We start from the raw sequence: 16,661 nt of genomic DNA on the forward strand, positions 1-16,661 counted from the left end.
ATGTCTTTCTACATGGTACACTCAGCCAACCTGCGATCTCAGACCAGTTCTTTGAACTCTGATTTGTATCCTCCTTCTGTGTTTATGTTTCTTTTTTTCTTATCATTTAGAGGACTGATTAGCTCTTATCATGGCTGCCACTGAATCTTCCAGGTCATTTCACTCAGTTAGGAAAAAAAAAAAGATTCAACTGAGCCAATCCTATAAATGCTGCTCATGGTTCCAACTCCCTACTCATTTTACAATCATTTCAAATAAAGAGCGCCCTGGTATTACAGAAGCAATCCTCAAACTGCTTTCAAAGCACAATGATGACACTTTATAATAACCACTATCAATAAATGGTGAATTGATAGTATATTTAATATTGTTAAGTAATCATTAGTAATGTTAACAGTTTATAGTTGCAGACATCAATTAATTCATTTTCCGTAACACTTTGAGGGTCGCAGTGAGGCTGGAGCCTATCCCAGCTGACACTGGGCGAGAGGCGGGGTACACCCTGGACAGGTCACCAGACTAGAGACAGACAACCATTCACACTCACATTCACACCTATGGCCAATTTAGAGTCACCAGTTAACCTGCATGTCTTTGGACTGTGGGAGGAAGCTGGAGTACCTGGAGGAAACCCACGCAGACTCTGGGAGAACATGCAAACCCTGCACAGAAGGGCTCCCCCACCTTGGGTTCAAATAGGAACCCTCTTGCTGTGAGGCAACAATGCTAACCACTGCACCACTGTGTTACCAGTTGCAGACATTTTACCATTTTGTATACTATATTATGTTTTTTTTTAATGGTTAGTAATTAGTTTGGAAAGGTCTATAAACATTATTTGGATGGCTATTAAAAAGATGCAACGGATGATTATAATACCTTGTTTAATTGTTAGTAATTACTGTGTAGTGCATTTAGAAACATTGCAACTTAATAACTGCCACCCAGATAATGTTTAGAAACAGTCTACAAAACAATCACTGACCATTAACAAGTACTTAAAGGAGCAGTGCCTCGGATTTAGTGGCATCTAGTGGTGAGGAATGCAGATTGCAATCAGCTGAAACTTCTCCTGGTTAGAATTCCTTCAGTGTTCATTGTCTTTTCCTCACCTAGTTGTTGCTAGCCCAGCACCTGCTAATGTATGTTTGCCTTTTTTCTCTGATGACTTAAGATCCAGATGTTCAGGAGGTTTTTACCGCAAGCCAAATTATCCGCAGAGGTCTCTTTTTCTCCAAAACAAATGGACTCTGTGATATCAGCTGGTAAAAATACTGAAAAATGCAGTGTCACATTTAAAATCAGTGTTTTTCTGCAATGTTTGGCTTAGCAGGCTGCTAATTACAATGGCTGACGTGAAAACGCAAGTGCAACTAGTCCTATCTAGAGCCAGTGTTTGGTTTGTCCATTCTGGTCTCCCGTAGAAACAAACATGGCGGGCTCCATAGACGAGGACCTGCTCCCTGTGCAGATATAAACGGATCATTCTAAGGTAATGAAAACACGACAAAATCCTATTTTCAGGTGATTATACACTAACGAAAACATACTTGATATATCATATCAGACATTTCTGTCAATATATCCCCCTAAATCCCACACACAGAGCCTTTAATACAGTATATACTGTAAAATATTACAACAATAGACTGTGTGCAACAATAGACTGTTAAAATATTTATTATAGCATTACTAAAATAAGTAAACATTACTAATTATCATTTCATTGGTTGCTAACAGTGAAACAATTATCAACTGATTATTGATGGCCATGTAAAATATTACTAAACAGGGTTCTGGAGGCACTGGAGACAACAACTCAGAGTTCAAATAAACTGCTAGATGCAAGTCGGGAGTGAACACACAGTAGGTGATGAAATCCTCAGCAGTCAGAGCAGAGAACAGAGAGGCACTCAGGTTTCTGTCTCTCAAGCTGCGGATGGTTGTTTTCTATTAATCATTACAAGTTACTGTAACCTTCTTTTTTGCTGTCAAACTGTAGAGTATAACTAATGTTCCACATATCAGTCAAGTTATCTAGTACTGCTACTGCACATCACAGCACGGTACGTTATAAACCTAAATAAATACAAAGCTTAGTGAGAGTCAGGGACCTATTGCAGGGCTGCACTGATTGACTTCAGCCTGTCAGTGATGAGAGTGTGTGCGCTTCAGGCGGAAAACTAAATTGTGAGTTTGCACTGTAGTTATGAGGTATTTTGGCTTTGGTGATTCACACCAACCATTTGGTTACATACAGGGTAGCACTGTTTCATTACCAAGAACAACAACAATACTTTAAAGCTAAATGTTTTTGGCTTTTTAGTCTTTTGGTACAAAAATAATGTAGCTTGCGCTGAGCGTAATAAGAGGGCTAACCAGCTATCGATGCTAACAGTTTTGAGTTTAGTTCAACATACAGTGAAGAGCGCAGTACAAGCACAGAGATGACCTAACAGTGGTTCCCTTAATCCATACTTAATCAGTTCTGTTGTTGATAAGACGTTAAGAGAACTGTAATGCTGTTTGTATTCACTGTGAATTTACTGACAGCATTTTCCAGAGGTATGCGGTTCTCTTTTTGGAGTGTTTTTCACTCCTGGATAACTTGTGTTCATGCAGGATTTTTAAGTGTGTGTGTGTGTATTCCATAAATAAATGTGCAGAACGCTCCTACACTTAGAGGAAGTCCAAATTGCATATTGGGGAACTGGATTTGTGTAACACATCCCTGGATTTTTACAGTGCATACAAATGTCTTTAGGACAAAGACAAGTTGGTCAGAATTTTACCCTTCAGAGCTCCAACTCCCTTGTGTTTGACTTTAGATTGTAGAGTAAAGCATTAAAAAATAATCAGCACTTTTATGTCTGTGTGGCTACAGACATTTTGGTTGTAGTGTGTGTGTGTGTGTGTGTGTGTGTGTGTGTGTGTTTGTCTGTGAGGCAGCATGAGTGATGTGTGCATTGATTGTTACAAGCATATTGTGTTGTTGGTCATCCATGTTATCTGTGTGTTTTTCATTGATTTGCTTTGTGTATCAATTAGTATATTTGGCAACGTGTGTGTCTGTGTGTGTGCACATTCAGAGAATCCAGATTGGAATTTAAACATGGTCGCGGTCCTCAGTTAGCAGGCCCTGGGTCTGCCAGTGGCATAGTGTGCAACACCTCATCCAGAAGCTGTAGAGCACGGTGCAGGTGGACCTCCACCCAGCAGGGCGTGTGTTTGATGCTTTGCCGGGGGTAGTCGGGCCCCCAGCCCTTCACGAAGCTGAGCCGCAGGATACACAGGCGCCTCAGGTCATCCACGCCAATCCCTGCTGCTGCAGACAGACCTGCGAGTGGGCAAGAGAGTGAAATCATGACCCAGTTACTCAAGATAAATCCACAGTCCTCATCCAAACTACATCTGCCAACCATATCACCATGCAGAAGGAAGTGTGCATCTACTCATGGACGAGAGGCTCGTGCTTGAGACATTAATGCTGAGTTTTTTAAATGTATTTTTTTGGTGCTTTGAGCACCACAAGCCGAGTGCCATCTAGTTACATTGTACACTGCACCATACACCTTGCATTTCAATTGGCTTCCACCAGCGTCAACAACACTTACTAACTGCAGGTGCAATGCCTCCCACGCTGCCTGGACCGGGAATATTTCCTGCCACAGCAGCTGCCTGAGCAGCAGCTGCTGCCTGAGCTGTTGCTGCCTGCTGCTGCATCTGTCTGTGGCACTGCCGCAAGTCAAACACCTAGCCGAGACACAAGCAGCTTACATTACAACATCTGAAGAAGCATGGTGCCGTTCATTCTTTAATAACGCTTTACAATACCTCACACAGCTCCATCTGCACTTAGCAATGGCTCATTTGAAATGGATGTGTGGCTTATTGGTTTGTGTCATGCCACCTAAAAGCTTAATATTGCTCGCTGATGTCATTTAATAAACAGAATAGCTGAATAATTGAAAAACAGAGAATATATATATGTGTGGTTTCAGTGTGTGAGCTGGATTCAGACCTTGATGTAGGCCCCGGGATAGATCTTGTGCACAGCATCACCTGGCGCTCGGCCCGCCTCCCTGTCGAGGTAGTAGCTCTGTACAAACACAGCGTGGTCGCTCATACAACGCATCCACACATCGCCCTCGCCACGACACTCCAGCTGCACGCCTTTACCTATATGCAACCTGAAACGCACAGGATAAAAACATCAGGACAAACAGATATGGAACCTCCCTTCATCATTTTTATTATGTATTTGCCTTTGTTGGACAGATGACAGTGAAGAGACAGAATGAATATGGGGGGAGACAGAGGGGTATAACATGCAACAAAGGTCTCAAAGCTGGAATCAAACCAGGAATGTTGTGGTTATACAGCATGTGCTGTAAGCAAGTGCTTGAAATGCATGTGGACATGTAGCCTTAAAAAGCATGTGGTGGAAGATGACACTCTTTAGAGGGCAGCTCATTCAGAGGCCATCTTTGGCTGAGGTGACCGTGCCATCTTGAATCTACTTAAGAGACACACCTGGCTCTCTCGCTTGCGTCTGTGCGGTGGACGTTACTCAGCTGGCCGAGGCAGAAGCGATCACCTCCTGACGGATCTACATAACCGTCCACGGTTACTACAGGGCAGCTGGAGGGCACCTTGAACATCTCACCCACCTGAACATCCATTTCAAAGTAGGAGATAGAGCACCAAAACTCTGGTCCTGCAATGAAAACAGAGTAAGCAATTTGTGGGTCGGATCTTCTGCCACCTTTGTGACTCATCCTGTCACAAACATTGTATTCATCTTAGCAGACACTGGAGATAACTTCCAATACGCTATTAAAAAATATACATAGATCATAAACCTTACAACCTACAGTGCGCAAGCTTTACCAGCTGTCAACGTGGACAACCAGGATGTGCCAATCCAAAAATACAGTATGGAATCAGCGTCAACATTATTTGTTAGCAGTTTATTGTCTTTATATTTGCACAGTATAATCATCTCTAACCTGGATGGTTGGACACAGAAGGAGGGAAAGAGGTTGAGCCATGATGCTGTGACCCTGAAAGCAGAGGCATGAGTACATTAGTGTGAAGCAGAGAAAAACAAAGCTGTACCCAACTCTGAGTTTTCCAGGCATAAAATTCTTAGCATGACAACATAGTGAGTAAGTCAATTTTCTACGACTGAAAAACATCACAATGTTCATTATAAAAAGAGCTAAAAAAAATGGGCAGTGTGAGTTTGGGAATGTCAAAGAATTAAAGTGAACATCATGTGGAACTCTTGTGTTTTAAAGCATATCTTACAGTGGTGGTTTGGATGATGGAGAGGAGGTTGTTGGTGAGCACGCCCATTCTGTTGAGGTCCCACGGGAGTGTAGGAGGCTGTGCTGCTGCCTGTCCAAACCGCTGGATTACAGGGAAGTAAAGAATGATCAGTCTGACTAGCATTCATTAACATACAGTAACAATTTACAATGTCCCTTGACTCATCAATATATTATTGATCATTATCTCTGAATACATGACAACATTTTTCAGCCGACTCCATCTGCTGCTTTTATCAAATATTTATGAGCAGCCATTCATTGAGCCATAGAAGCCCATCAAATCTATTTCACCTTGAAACGGTGTCACGGCAACTTTTTTTTTGCCTTATTTCACGTTCACTGTGTAAAGAGAAAAAAAAACAAATGTGCCAAATATGCAGGTGTGTGTGTATATGTGTGAACTCACTGTGGAAGGCAGCCTGGCTCTGAGAGTGTTTATTGCTGCTGTATCCGTTCTGTCCGTGCGAGTGAGAAGGAGGTAGGGAGGGTTGCTGTGGGTGGGGGGGCTGTGAGGGTTGCTGGGAAGCCTGTTGCTGAGGAGGGGGTTGGGTCGGGCTTGGAGGTCTTGGTGCCGGGGTCATGACTTGAGCCTGTGGAGATGCAGTCTGGAGACGGCCATCACTGAGACCGCCCTGCAGTGGTAGCATTGAGCTGGAGCCAGACACTGGAAGGAGAGCAGAGGAACACGTCAGGCCTGACTTCAACTATCTCACCTGTAAATATATACACAGTATGAAGAGCTGACCTTTGGGTGACACAGGCAGGTTAGTGTATCTGGTGACAGGTGGGGGTCCGTGGGGCTCAGAGGACAGCTGTGGGGGAGGCAAGGGCTGACCGTAGTGGTCTGTGGGAGGCAGCTTCATGGCTGCTTGGTGGTCAGACAGAGGCATGCCAGGCGGGAGGTCCATCTGTATACAGTCATGGATGTACTCCTCTTTGATCAGGGCACCTGATGCCGCTGCAGGAGACAGGAGGAAGAATCACTATGTTGATACTGAACTAAATCAGGTCATCAGCGAATTTGAATACAAGCAGCACCTGAATATCATTGGTGTTCAGGCAGTTAACATTACAACAAACTAATAAAAATGTCATTTTTGGTTATTTATAGTCAAGTCAGGGCCAGTGCAGTCCATTAAAGGGACAGTTCACTCAACCAAATACATATTTTTCATCTTACTTATAGTGCTATTTATCAGTCTAGATTGTCCTGGTGTGAGTTGCCAAGTGGCCGTAGAGATGTCTGCCTTCTCTCAAATAAAATAGAATTAGAAATGCTCAAAATTGTTAAAAAAATGATGCATTTCACTCAACAGCAATGTCTCTTTCTAGAAATTGTGACTTCAAGATAATCCACAGACCCTGTTGTGAGCAATTTCCTGTAGGAACTACTTTCTTCCTACCGAACTAAACCCGCAAATCATATCATCGTGCAGAGGGAAGCGTGCATCTACTGCTGTCTCACCAAGCATGAGCACCAGCCTTTTGTCCATGGGTAGCTGCACGCTTCCTTCTGAGTGGTTAAAGCTCATTAAAACAAATAGTTCTAACAGGAAACTGCTCACAAAAAAAGTCTTATGACAGGTGTTATAACAACATTACAGTTCAGACTTGACAAGAGCACTTATTCATAGATAAAGCTGACAAGCAAATTTGGCATCATATCAATGTAATGCAGTGCATGTGTGAGGGAGGAATTAGCTTTAGCAACAACATGTCCTACAGTTTGATCACATGACAAACAGTAAATGTGTGCTCGCAGTATCCTTTAAGTCATGATGTGGTGCAGCAGTTCGGAGCTCACCTGTATTTTGAAGGCTGAGACCAACTATCAGAGAAGACAGAGAGAGGAAGAGATGAAAACTTCACCAAGGACTTCAAACTGAAAATGACACATCACTGAAAACTCGCCTCAACAGGATGAGATTTATAAAGTTAGTTGAACTAAATATTTTTCAGTCATAATATGAGACATTTTTAGCACAGAGACTGTTGGGAGGTATGAAGCTGACCTACCGATGCCTGGTGACACCACCCTCTCATAATGGTAGGGGTTGACGCATACATTGTCGTACTTCAGGTCAAAGGCGTACTGGCAGAACTTGACATGCTTGAGTTCATTTTTGTGGAGGTCGGGCCAGCGCCACAGCCGTGCATAAATGACATGAGGAAAGCCCTTCCTCCCTGCCACCTGAGGAGAGAGTGCAGCATCATTACACCCTCTGTCATGCTCACTGAATCTTAGTCTATTTGTCTGAACAGCAGTCTGCATTTATGAACATCGCTTTATGTGCCTCTTGTACTGTGACTACAGCGCTCAAAATCAATTTTACTTGTAACTTTACAAACTGTTTTATCTATAAGCGATTACAGAAAAACAACTAGAGACTTAAGTTAACCCTGTTTAATCTGCCTCGATCTCAAAGTTTTGCGCACATCCTCTAATGCCACACAACTAAACTCCTGTTTCCAGGATAATTGAAATGCTGGCTCGGGCTTCAGCTTGTCAACTCTGTCTCTACCCACAGCAATTTTCTCACAAGTGCCCGATCGATACTGCACATGTGCAATTCTCAGAAGTAATGAGAAGGAAGCGAGATGGCTGACTCCTTAGCTATTTCCATCATCATGCTTTCACACCACAAGCAAAACTACACCAGAATGTGGTCTGAAGCAGACGGAGACCCTCCATTTCAGCTGTTCTCAGTCCAGTTGTTTCAACGGCTCCAGAGTTTGCTTGACAGCTTTCACACTAGCCTAAACAAACCCAACCAAAAGGGCAAAAGCACCAGAGTCCATTTGAAGCACACGAAATAGGTTAGGTGTGAATGCAGAAATTAGATATGAGATGTTGGCTTTTGTCTCAAACTTTTCGTTAGCTGTACCTCGGCGCATTTTAACTGATTTGTACCATCACCTTTAAAACTATGTACAGCAAAATGTTGCCACCTGCTGGATATATCCTACAAACAAACAGGCCTTGCATTATAGGAAATATCAATGCTTTTTTTTATTTTTTAGAATAACTATTCAAATACTCTGAATATATAAAACACATAAAATGGTATTAAGATCAGCCTGAATGCATGAAAAAGCCACCTGAATGGAAGAATGACCACAACAATCCAAATCAAGCCATGAAATTCCTACACTGCAAAAAAATCCTGACTCCTTACTGTAAAAATATGAAGGTGAAAATAAGAGAACTGAGATATTCAAGAGAAACATACAGAAGATAGAAAATTAACCTGGAATTAGTGCATGTAGTGTAGCAGTGAAAGCTGAGCGGGCGCTAGTGCAAGCTAGGTGTCTGAGGTACACTAACCTGCAGCCGTCCGTCCAGCGTCCTCTGGATGGTGACACACTTGCTGGGATGGACACCATTGGTGGTGATGGCGGTGATGAGCGAGTCCAGCTCGTCTTTCTTCTCCTTCAGCTTCTTCACCAAGCTCTCAATGGCACGCTTGGCGAAGCCCTCGTTCTCTCCGCCCTGCCGGTGGCACATAAGGCTATGGACGATGCTGAGGCAGGCGTCATTGCTGCTTGGAGGGTTCACTGACATGATGCTGCTGCAAACAAGACACAAGAGGAAGGCTCGTTATATTTAATGAACACATATTATCCACTCTGGCCTACTCACGCTTGCCCTTGATGGATACTCAGGTATGAGGGATATATCCTAAACACCCTTCTCTGTGTGTAGATCTCATGTGCTGGTGGAAATGTGGTGAAAAGGATTTTCTGGGAAAATTTCTGCAACTCACATCTGCCTCAAGACCAGTTGATATCCCAGGCACAATCATATCGTTGCTGTCAAGTTTTTAAAAATTGTTCTCCTCTCTGCTGCTGTCAGTTGTCTGTGTAGGTCGAACATATGTGACCCTCCTCCACCCCATCCACCTCCAGTCTCCAGCTCATCACTGCCCAGTTCTACTCCTCATCCCATCATCCTCATCTTTCAGCCATCCCTCTCTGCACCTCCACCACCAGTGTCTAGACATGGGGGAATATTCCTAAATTAATCACAGCTTCTCTACCCCCTGAATATTCATGACGCAATGGGGTACTAATCGCCAAAGAACTCTTCACATTCCTCATATTGTGCTATGTATGCTATTTTTGTGTTTCAGGAATGTGCAGAAGTGCCATAATTCTTAGCAAAGATAATGCAAACCTTATCAGATATAACACTCCTTAAACATAGCTACTGATGATTCTTCCATAAACTTAACAAGCCAATGGCAGATCTTTTTTCTCTGGTCTTAAAGCAGCAAAAAGGAAGTTTGTAATTAGATTCTCCGTGTGACTGTATCGTAAACTTTCTTTAGAATTGTCCATAATTGTCGGTAATGTTAGTGAGTTAAGCAGTACGTTATGCATAACATCATTTCCTGCATTCTGGTGAATTCTCATGCACCAATTTATGGTGAAAATGTCTCATTCATGTAAAGGAAAGCACAAAACGCAGGCAGCTGGAGACAATTAAAAATATGAAAATAAAAATATAACAACCGCAGCTAACATAAGTGCTGCACAAATTAAAAGAATGGCACACAAATATATCACAATATGTACACAAACATAAAACAGAATAACACCAGCAAGAACAATTACAAACGTAAAAAGATTATAAATGACTAACATATTAAAACCACTACTAACAACCAAAGGCTATTGACAACATATATAATGCAGTGAGGCTCTCAGGCATTCTGTATTCTGCCACTCCTCCAGCTCTGCAGGAGGCGAGCAATGCTACCTGGTATGATGCGCACAGGGAATTTCTGGCATCTGGCTTGCAGCTCGCATTTGAATTTGACCTCTCCTGAACTATGGCAGATTTCTTCAAAAGAAATGTGCAGTCTTTCCTACAGACGAGTGGTGTCTGGTGCTTACATGCTGCTGTAGGTGTCAAGGTTTCATTCCATGGTTTGAAAGTACCTCATCACACAGGACACAGAGAGGCTGTGGTGGATCAGCATTGGTTGAAGTGAATCTGAACATGATGTAATCCTCTTTATATTCCCTCTATTTGCTTTCTACCTTGGTTTTTCTCCTGTGAACCAGTTGGCTTGACCAGTGTCTAAAACAGCCAGCTGTTGGTTTTGTTTTGGCCATTCGGGATACAGTGAATGGGTTTAAATACTGTTTATGTCTGTAAAGGTGCATGAATTTAGAGGTTAAATTTGAACCAGGCTACTAGTATTTTTAATTTGCCTGAAATGAAATTGGACTGTGTACATTTATTACAACATACTCTGGTATATTTACTAATAAAAAAGGACCTTTCAAAAATATATTTTATCATTAGACAATGCTTCAAATATGGATGTTGCTGCAAAGAAGCTACAAATCCTAAAACATGGGATGCCAGGCAACACAGACGATCTATACAATCAGCACAGTTTCAAGGTGGACACCCAAGATTAGAGTCACCAATGCAGTCTCTTAACAAATTAGTTATGGTGTTGAATAATGGCCAGAAAAGTTCACCATTGACCTTTTAGATAAAAAATATCATCACTTTATTATTTGTCCTTTTTGACATTTGTGTGAATTGTTTTCATATTTAGCACTGCATCATGGCAACAAATATGTTTTGTGAGGTCACGGTGACCACAGAATTTTAATAAGTTAATTTCTGAGTCCAAGTGGACGTTTGTGCCAAAGTTGAGGAAATTCCTTTGAGACATTCAAGAGACATTGCGTTCACGAGAATGGAACTGATGGACAGACAGCTGCGTCCGGCATGGAGGCATAAAATCAGTGTCCACAATTAGTTCACATACAAAGTATTCCACATTCAGAAATACAACCACTTCCTTATTAATGCGGGAAGCATAGGAAAGTTTCTTAGGACCTACTTTATCTCCATCAGCAAGGAGAACCTCCTCTAATGTCACACCTGGATCACTCCATGCCAGAGGGTCAGTTATGGCGTCCCCCCACTCCAAAAAGTGGGACACCATCCTGCACCCGAACACATAGCCTAATGATCAACTGTTTCTCATCCAACTGATATAACAATCGCACAGAAGAAAAAAGAAAGAACCGATGGCATTAAGAATAATGCAGTCAAGCCAGATGCTGATGTATCAGTGAGGTTCGACTTGGTCGTACTGCCCCCCTGACCTTCTTACAAGGTTGCCAGTTGCCGTAAGACAATGAAGCAAACCAGTGTTCAAACAAAGCCCTTGAGATTATGCTTTTATACAGCATACAGTGCTGGTAAATTGGAATAAATGACATTTTATATTTCATCTGGCTTGTTACTGTTCATTGGGGCTGGTAGAAAACAAGCTACTATGTCTTTATTTAAAAAGCATCTCTCTAGAACATATCCATATTTACTTATGTACATATTAACTCATGCTAGGCAGCTGTGGCACTCTTGGCCAGAAACCAGGACAGCAGAATGGTATCCTCAGCTTAGTGCATGTCAGCCAATCGGATGTTATGTCACCACCCAGGACACATTTCAATTTAAAAGTCTAGTTTTCAATATCATGTTCAGATATGAACAAATTCTGTGCCAACTTGCAAATAAAAATATAAACTTCCAATTTCAAGTCTTGAAAAGCTCAGGAGATTGGAAATATGGGTGTCTATGATCCAGTTAATAACGCTCTGATTACGCTACAGTTATTTCAGTTTCACACCAAAGCCAAGCAGCGTCACACCCATGTTCAGTCCATGTTGGGAACAGGGTTGTGGAGTCATGGACAGTTAAAATACATTAAACCATTTAGACCAAAGCTCACTATGTACAGGGCATATCAGCTACCTTGCTATACGTTTTGGTCATTTGAAGGTATTACAGTCGATGAGATGTCAATGCTGTCTTACATGTTTGCCGTCTTGCTTACCTGGTATTAAGTTCAGCCAATGAGTGACCAGAAAGTTCATTGGCATCATGATGGCCCAGCTCTGAATCAGTCCCTGTAAGTAGAGCACGGAAACCTGGAGTTAGAGGATGTCAGTTAAGTGTAAAAATCCTACAGTTATTAGAAGTTATCAGCAGTAAAAGACATATTAGCTTAGATCCTTTACTAAAGTCAAAGTTGTAATACCACAGTAATATAGATAATAATAATGTGTACTTTGTGAGCAACACATAAAAAAGAATGGTTAAAAGCCGAAAAACGCCAACTCTTTAGTTTCTCATGTTGCAAAGTGATCAATGTATTTGGTTAGTCCAAACTGAGATAACCTTGATGACATCACTCAGGTGTTTCTCTCGCAGACATACAGAACATTTAATATAGCTGTTTTCACAGGCTGAGTTGTACTCCCTATCATAGGTTACAAATTTTAGGGTAAGGGTTGATGTCCCCGTCATTATTTAGAAAATGAAAGTAGCAGAGGACTTTTGTTTTGGCATTAAGGACATTTAGGCTACACCATAAATTGATGTAAAAATGCACAGAATGGTGCATTTACATAAAATGTACCAGAATGCAGGAACTTTCGTGTTTGATGCTCCAATTTTTTTTTAAAAAAACCTACGACCTTTATTTGTAGAAGTGTTGGGTTGTCCCTTTGAGTAAAAGTAATTTGTATTATCAGTTAAATCTACTTAAAGCATCAATAATGATAGTTGCTTTACTGAGTTGCTCTTAGCGGTTATGTACATCTGACCTAATCATACTACAGATTCATCCATGACCAGTTTATTTACATGCTCGCGGATTTTCACTACACAGTCTTCTACGGAAAGTAACAAAGCTAAGCGCATGACAATAGCTCCGATATACGTACACAGATCCCTATGCAGTGATCCAACATGGCCGTTCCAGGACGCTATTTTCTGTGTTTACTTTGGGTCAGATTTAGAGATTGAAATGATTCATATTAAAGATTATGTTCATTTGGAAAACACTTTGATGGGACTACACAGAAATTTCTCTTTTATGTTGTAACTGCTAGAGAGAGAGCTGTAATTGTTAACTAACTGGGGAGCTTCTTTTATAAAGAAAAAAAAATCCTCTATTTTATATGTCAAGTCTTGATATTGCAAACTAACTTACAGCTGAAACAATGAGTTATGTTCGTAATTTCAAGTCGTTTTTACATGGAAACAGCTAAGATGGATTGATTTCAGCAGCTGAAATGTGAATTTTTTCTGGTCCTCTTAAGCTTAGTTCACATTACACGATTTTCACCCCGATTTTGACGTTGCAGAGGATCTTGAGAGCCACCTTGGGTCAGAGGTGAGTCGTCAGATAGTCTGCCACAACGAGTCCTCATGTGTGAACAAGCCTACGGGCAAGTCGCCCCCTCGTCTGCAACTGGGACTGGATATCTGGCATGCTAGAAAACTGGAGAAGTCTGACACGACTGACAAAGAGCATCAGCCAATGAGAGGTGGGATACGTCCCACGTCAGCACACAGGAGGACAGAAGAAATGTGAGGAGATCCACTTATTAGCCGCGACTTTGGGCTTGTTTCTAAAGTGGAGTTGCTTATTTGGGTTTGCTCTCTAAACGTCACTTTTCTCTCTATATATCCATCTAATAAGTTATTTAAATGCATGATAGTCGCTTCTTTTGGGCTTGTTTCCATAGCCCTGGTTGCTTGTTTCTCTCCAAAGATCTGGCAACACTGACAAGCCGGCAAGCAACAACAACAATGACAGCGTCCACAGGATCACGGGGAGCGTGTTGTGTTTGGACCCAGGCCCTGGAGGTAGATCTGATTCAACAATGGGAAGAATATCCATGCCTTTACGATGTATCATCTCCAAGTCGTCTCTATGTGTGACAAAATGTAGTTTGGTGACATCACTGCATTATCTGGGGCTCTGTCGGCGAGGGCTCGGTGGAGAAATTTTGTGGTGTGCACATACAGGTCGTAACACAGTTGGCGAGACTCACGATGACAGAAACACACGTCGCCAAAAGATTACAATAGTCTCTGCGACTCAAGACTGGTCGGCCAGTCGTGTAATGTGAACTCGCCTTTAGTCTTTAACACTACATCTTCGGGTTTTGGACTGCTGGTTGGAGAGAAAAAACAATATGAAGATGTCACATCAGGCTCTGGGAACTTATGATGAGCATTTTTTTTTTACTGTTTTCTGACCATTTTAAGACTAAACAATAAGTTTAACTTAAGTATAATAAAAATGAATTGAATAATAAAACAATTGTTATGTGCAGCTCCTTTAACCAATTAGTATCTACACCTGAGAAAAAAAAGTATAACTGAAATCTATAACCAATCGCTTCTAGTTTTATGGCGTACTGCAGTTCTGTGTGTTTATTTGTGCAACTGGTATTGCAGTACCCCTGGCGAAGCCATTTCTCAACGGTTGTGGGTACAATCACTGTCAAACACGGCACTGTCTCTCTGTTTCATAACTTTTGAATATGTTAAGTGGAAGTGTTATGACGGCTGGATCACTGTCAGTGTTATAGCTTTTGTAAAGTGTCATAGTATAATATGTCATATTAAAAATGTCATTAAAAATTATAAGTCACTCTGTGTGCACCTAACTCATATGCCAACCTTGAGGTTTGGGTCATAGGAGGTGTAAATTGAAAATGGTCCCCCCAAAATGCTAGATAGGTGATTACAGCCCTGACTGGAATGTAGTGGAGAAATATACTCAAGTCAGTTACTTCAAAGCTGTACAGTAGAGTACGTGAATAAATGTCCTCAGTGACCTTACAGCCTAACATACCTGCAACATACATGCATTTCATTTGAACACCGAAACTTTCCCTTAGTTTTTCAATCCAGATATTTCCATTTACAACCAATCAGACTGCACAGGGAGATCAGCTAATGGTGTAAGATGTCCTGCAGCATGGCCTGTTAATACAGCGTAATAATTCTGCATATGAGCAGCCTAAACACTGAAAGTCATAGGTGGGCCTAACTGTTGCTACCTGCATTCACACGCACACCACACACCTCCCACCCCTGTCTCCTCTTCAACATAATGCTGTTTACCATGCGGGCCCTAATGTGTACAGTCTATATGGCACCAGGAGGGCCCAACACTTGAAATGAAAACTTCCAACTATGTGATTTGTCAGGAGATCTGAGCCTGTGTGCCCAACGCAACCTAAGCAGTGTCCAGGCCATACATTCACTTCACTGACATCCCAGACTGGTTAACATGCGTCACGATGAACCCTTTCTCAACATGTTCAAGACCCAGCTGATCTAATACAAAATGCACAGCCTATAAAACACAATGATAATAAGAGGACTCCTTTGTCTGGCTGCTTTAAGTTAGGTGAATACAAATAAATAGAGTTCAACCTCGGCCAGCATGAGCGGCACCATTGAAACACCGAGACAGCACAACAGCATTTGTTGCGGATAAAAGCAGGTTACAGTAAGCAACAATTTAGCGAGCTAATGTGACTGACTTCCCCCCCGTATCCTCGGTTATCCTGCCTGGCTGCAACACCGGTGAGAGCAGCGGGAACAAAAGATGGATAGAGAGATACATAGTTTGTACTTACACATCAGCCGGAGTGGAGAGAAGAAGTTGGACAGAAAGATCGCAGATAGCTGTACGTGTTGTATGTGTTGACCAGAGCTGCTGTCTGTGTTTATACTCCTTTGTATTACACCTCTGTATGCATGTCTCTGCGCTTACAGGACTCCTCTGAACGCCTGTAATGTGGCGAGATGAGGTTTATTTCGCGTACGTTGCGCTGCGCTAGCTTGGTGTTTTCTCGGTTGTTTTATCCTTTTATCAGCCCCGCTGTCTCCTCGTGCATCCTGTCTGCTCCCCTCGCGCACGCCACAATAACAATAGAGGGGAGACGTCGTGCGCGTCAGTGTCTCGACATGCTGCAGCCAATGGGCGCCCGGGTCTCACAGGGACCACCGCTTTGGGCCAATCACAACGCGGCTCTCACAGCAGGGCCGCGAGCCAGGGTCTGTCTGGTTCGTCTAGATTGACAGGTCCGCGAGACTGTTTTTTTAAGGTGGCGCCGCTGAGATTACCCCCCCCCCCTCCTCCAACACACACACACACACACACACACACGGTCTGCAACTGTTATTTGAGCAACACTCCACTCTTTTATGGTCAGCGCTAACATGCTTAAGAAAACTATGACTTATTCTGTGTTTACCCATTAGTACACAGTCTGTGACCCCTCATCCTTAACTCAAGTGTTAATGGAGGAAATATATCAGCTCAGTCCTGCATAATTTACAAATCAATGACAAACAATGCGTCTTGCACTGCAGCCTCCTCAGGTTAAGTAACCAAATAGAGTGGAATTCAGTGTGATTTTACTTTCAAGAGCATGATGGGAGCTCCACATCGATTTAAAATACTGATATGCAAGTACTCTATTTTC

At 42.2% G+C, this 16,661-nt stretch overlaps 1 protein-coding gene across 2 annotated transcripts; it reads right to left on the reverse strand.

Annotated features, from left to right (window-relative positions):
* Positions 1-1,654: 1,654 nt before the first annotated feature.
* Positions 1,655-16,215, reverse strand: smad10a (SMAD family member 10a). Of its 2 annotated transcripts, none has more exons than XM_049602496.1 (13): positions 15,810-16,215; positions 12,200-12,272; positions 8,659-8,899; positions 7,350-7,524; positions 7,138-7,161; positions 6,079-6,291; positions 5,740-5,997; positions 5,311-5,412; positions 5,010-5,063; positions 4,534-4,717; positions 4,022-4,190; positions 3,615-3,753; positions 1,655-3,337 (listed from the first exon to the last, which is right to left on the reverse strand). In XM_049602496.1, the coding sequence occupies exons 1-13, from the start codon at positions 15,811-15,813 to the stop codon at positions 3,126-3,128; spliced, it is 1,848 nt and encodes a 615-aa protein (XP_049458453.1). In that variant the 5' UTR covers positions 15,814-16,215; the 3' UTR covers positions 1,655-3,125. The 2 variants fall into 2 exon arrangements, with proteins under 2 accessions (XP_049458453.1, XP_049458452.1); XM_049602495.1 differs by having other exon boundaries at positions 8,659-8,902; positions 15,810-16,213.
* Positions 16,216-16,661: the final 446 nt, after the last annotated feature.

This window comes from Epinephelus fuscoguttatus, linkage group LG17 (genome assembly GCF_011397635.1).
Source record: "Epinephelus fuscoguttatus linkage group LG17, E.fuscoguttatus.final_Chr_v1".
Taxonomy (NCBI): Eukaryota; Metazoa; Chordata; class Actinopteri; order Perciformes; family Serranidae; genus Epinephelus; species Epinephelus fuscoguttatus.

Excerpts from the sequence above, each read along its gene's own strand:
- smad10a (XM_049602495.1), bottom strand. Across the intron at positions 8,903-12,199 it reads TTGGCTGAACTTAATACCAG|CAGCATCATGTCAGTGAACC; the intron begins GTAAGCAAGACG and ends TCTTGTTTGCAG. Across the intron at positions 6,292-7,137 it reads TCTCAGCCTTCAAAATACAG|CGGCATCAGGTGCCCTGATC; the intron begins GTGAGCTCCGAA and ends TGTCTCCTGCAG.